Source organism: Aureococcus anophagefferens (genome assembly GCF_000186865.1).
Source record: "Aureococcus anophagefferens unplaced genomic scaffold AURANscaffold_20, whole genome shotgun sequence".
Lineage (NCBI taxonomy): Eukaryota > Pelagophyceae > Pelagomonadales > Pelagomonadaceae > Aureococcus > Aureococcus anophagefferens.
The window spans coordinates 106,252-110,384 of NW_008705580.1; the positions used below are offsets into that span (position 1 = coordinate 106,252).

At 72.1% G+C, this 4,133-nt stretch overlaps 1 protein-coding gene across 1 annotated transcript; it reads right to left on the bottom strand.

The window, feature by feature from the left end:
* Positions 1–1,338: 1,338 nt before the first annotated feature.
* Positions 1,339–2,381, bottom strand: AURANDRAFT_38303 (hypothetical protein; the record flags this gene model as incomplete). Its single annotated transcript, XM_009041385.1, has 1 exon — positions 1,339–2,381. The coding sequence occupies one exon, from the start codon at positions 2,376–2,378 to the stop codon at positions 1,383–1,385; it is 996 nt and encodes a 331-aa protein (XP_009039633.1).
* Positions 2,382–4,133: the final 1,752 nt, after the last annotated feature.

The window sequence follows — 4,133 nt, forward strand, 5'->3', positions numbered from 1 at the left end:
AAGGTCGCGACGACGCCCGGCGGCGCGCGCGTCCGCGGGTTGAAGATCCAGGGCAGGCGCTCGCCGACGACGAACGTGTGGCGGAGCGGGTGCGCCGCGCCCGTGAAGAGCGACTCGACCTGGAGGCGCCACTCGGCCTTCTTCGTCGGCGCCTCGACGCCCAACGCGCTGCGCGCCTCGCGCCGCTTCTTCTCGAGGCGCTTCATCGCCGCCATGGACGCCGCGGACGACACGAGCCGGACCTCGACGGCGTCCGGCCCCGCGGGGCCGATCTCCGCGACGGCGAAGGCGGCGCCCGACCGGGCCGACGCGTCGACGGCGACCGTCGAGAGGTAGACCTGGGCCAGGTTCTCGAGCACGTTCGCCGGGAGCGGCAGGCCGCCGACGGTGAACGTCGACCGGCCCCGGATCCAGACCTCGGGCGACCGCAACGCGAGCGCGCCGTTCTCCGCGGCGAGCGTGAGGATGACGGTGAACGCGACCTCGTCCTCGGTCTTCCCGACCATGCGCACGCGCGGGCCGCCCGGCGCGTCGCCGACGACGGTCGTCGCGAACTCGAAGGCCGTCGCCTCGCCGCACTCCGCCAAGAGCCGCGCGACGAGGCGCCCGAGGAAGTCGTGGAGCAGCGAGCTCGCGTCGGCGTCGGCGCCGGAGATGACGGCCGTCGCGCGCAGCGAGCCGCGGCGGCCGCGCGTCAGCACGCGCGTGTGCAGGTTCGTGATCTCCGCGCGGAGCTCGCTCAGGCGGAGCTTGGGCGTCGGCGCGCGCGCGTAGCCGAACCACCGGACGTCGCGGCCCTCGTAGTGGATGACGTCGGCGCAGACCGTGCTCCGCCGCCGCCGGCCCTTGACGGCGCCGTCGAAGTCGCACGTCTCGGGCGCCGCGGCGACGACCGTCGCGTTCGCCGCGTCCAGTCGATTCCGCGCGACCTGCTCGCGGACCCAGCCCCGGACGCAGAACTCGGTGAAGCGGCTCCGGATCGTGCGCCGGCCCTTCTCGACGGTGCGGTCGTCGTCCCAGACGACCGGGAAGCTGTCGCGCACCGGCGCCTTGAACAGGGGGCGGCCCACGCCGAGGCGCGGCGCGAGGCTCGAGAGGGCGAGGGCCGAGTGGGCCAGGGCCGCGGCGACGAGGCGACGAGCCATGCTGCGCGCGTGGTGGCAATTTAGAGGCTGCGCGCCATCGCCTTGCTACGACGGCGCGGGCCTGAAGCTCTTACGAGCACACGGGCTGATGAGGTGTCTCGTCGACTCGGTTAATTAAAAAGATCGGCGCTCGCCGATTGCCGCGCGCCACGGCCGGCAGCCGCGCGACACGGCAGCCCACGTGGGACCGAAAAACGAAAAGAAAAGACCCTTACCCGAGCCGCGCCACGCGTCGCCCTACTTGCCGCGGGGCGTGGGCTTCCAGCCCTGGGCGTCGAGGTTCTTCTTCGTGCGCTGCATGCACTCGGCCATGGCCGTGTGGATGTCCGGGATGCGCATGTCCGGGAGGGCGTTGACGAGCTTGGAGCAGTCGAGCTCGTTGTTGGAGCGCTTGGCGGCGAGGATCTTGTTCTGCTCCTCGACGGTGAAGTTGGACCACGTGAAGTCCGGGTCGACGTACTTCTTGTACTGCTCGAGGCACTGGTTGTGGCTGATCGCGCCCGGGTTGCAGAAGTTGTAGATGCCCGCGAGCTCGCGGCGGCTGAGCTCGAGGGAGCAGGGGAGGAGGTCGTGGAGCACGGTCATGCTGTTGGGGATGTCGACGACCTTCTCGTACTTGGAGATCTTCGTGATGAAGTTGCGCGGCGAGAGGTCGTCGGAGATGGGCATGCGCACGCGGAGCACCGTGAGGTGGTCGAGGTAGGCGCGGAGCATCTCCTCGACGAAGCCCTTGGTCATGGAGTAGTAGGAGCCGTCGAAGTTCGCGCGGTCCTCCTCGGTGAAGGCCGTCTCCACGCCGCCGCCGAGCGGGTGCGCCGCGTCGTACTCGAAGATGCAGCCCGTCGCGTAGAGCGTGCAGTGGAGCTTCTTCTGCCAGCAGATGTCCGCGAGGTTCAGGCAGCCGATGACGTTCGTGCGGATCACCGTCTGCTTGTTGAACTCGCACCAGTCGACGTTCGGCCGGCCCGTGACGCCCGCCGCGTTGAGCACGCGCGTCGGCCGGACCTTCTCGATCTCGGCGAGCACGGCCTCGCGGTTCTCGAGGCGCGCGTCGCCGAGCACGACCTCGTCGCCGTTCGCGCGCGCGAGCTCGATGAGCATGCCGCCGATCCAGCCGTTCTTGCCGTAGAGGAGGAACTTGTGCTTGCCCGCCACGGGCGCCGTCGACGGCGACAGCGCGGCGGCGACGCTCTCCGTGACGCTGTTGTACAGGCTCGAAATTTGCTCAGCCATGTTGTTGGTTTTTGCGCAGGCGCCGAGATTTTGCGGCAGCGAGGTCGCTGCTGATGCCAGGCAACATCGACTCGATGCAGCCCGGTGGCCCGATGTAATGTTCGAATTTCCAACAGCGTGAGGAGCCATGCGCCGCCTGGCCGCCCTGTTTTTGAGCGCCGCGGCCCTGACGCCGAAGGCGCCGGCGCCGGCGCCGCCGCCGACGCTGACGAGCGAGGCGTACCGCGTGGCCAGCGCCTTCGACAAGAAATTGAGCGTCTGGTACGCGTCGTACTACTACGGCCTCGGCACCGCCTACCGGCGGACGGGCGAGGCGGTCCTCGGCGCCGTGCTCGCGCTCTACGGCGGCGCCGCGCGGCGCTGCGTCGCCTTCGGCCTGCCCGCGGCCGCGGCCGCGCGCGCGCTGCCCCGGTGCGGCTCCGAGGCGACGGCCGCGGCCGTCTGGGTCGCCGCGGCGGCCGCCGCGGGCCACCGGGCGACGCCGCGCTACGCGCTCGCGGGCCTCGCGGCGCGCCGCGGCGCGCGCGCCGTGCTCCGGCGGCCCCTGCGGCTCCCCGCGGCCGCGGCGCCCCGGGGCCGGCGCCGCGGACGGCGGCGCCGCGCCAAGGCCGCCGCGGCCGCGGCCGCGGCGCCGCGCGGCGACGCGCGCGGCCTCGCCGCGTGCGCCGCGGCCGTCATCTCCGGCGTTGCGGCGCTCCTACGTCCCCTCGACTGCGCCGCCGTGCTCGTGCACGTCGCCGGCGCGAAGATGCTGCTCTCCGCGCTCTCCGCGCTCTGCTCGCTCCACCTCGCGGGCCGCTACTCGTTCAGCCTCGAGTCCTACCGCTACGCGGCGGTCTGCGCGCGCCTCGCCTACGAGAAGGCCTACGTCGCCCTGCACCGGCTCCGGCGCCGCGCGGCCGCGCGGCCGCCGCGACGCGCGCGGCGCGGCCTTTCGGTCCCGGGCCGGCGCCTCGTCGCCGCGCTCCGCGCCGCCGCGCGCCGCGACGAGCCCTACGCGCCGCCCGTGCTGCGCGCGGCCCTCGAGCGCCTCGGCCGCGTCGTCCGGGACACGTCCCACTGGACGCTCGGCGTCGCGTGCTTCGCGAAGCGGCGGCCGCCGCCGCGCGCGCTCCGCGCCGCCCTCGCGCCGGTCCTCGCCCTCGAGGCGGACCTCGCGGCCGTCGGGCGGTAACGAAGCCGAGTGCCGGGAGCGAGGTGGGTCGGGGACAGGTGCAACAATGCACCTTGAACGTGTAGAAGCGTCGACGGGGCAGGTGCAACAATGCACTTGAACTTCAACGAAGCATCGGTGCATCGATGTTGGGCCCGACCTTTTCGCGGCGCTCTCTTGCTCTCGCGTCGGCCGACTGCTCGGCATACAATTCTGCCCACCCGGGCAGCCATGGGCCGCTTCGTCGTCGAGTACAGCACGCTGGCGCCGACGCGCGCGCCGCTGGACCTCGTCGAGGACCTGCACGACACGCCGCGCTTCGGCGGCAGCAGGGGCTTCGACGTCGACGAGGAGTACTGGTACTTCAGCCTCGACCAGCGTCCTGCGGCCGTGACGATTTTCGAGAGCTTTCGGGTGGGAAAACAAAATCGTGACCGACGCGCTTGGTAGGCCTCGACCTCGCCTTCGCCATCGGCATCATCTTCGCGGCGCTGCTCGCGTTCTACATGGCCTGGGTCTTCGGGCGGAAATGCTGCTGGAACTGCCAGCGGTCCGTCGAGCGGTTCGAGCGCGGCTGCGTCGGCGAGCGCACGGCGAGCGCG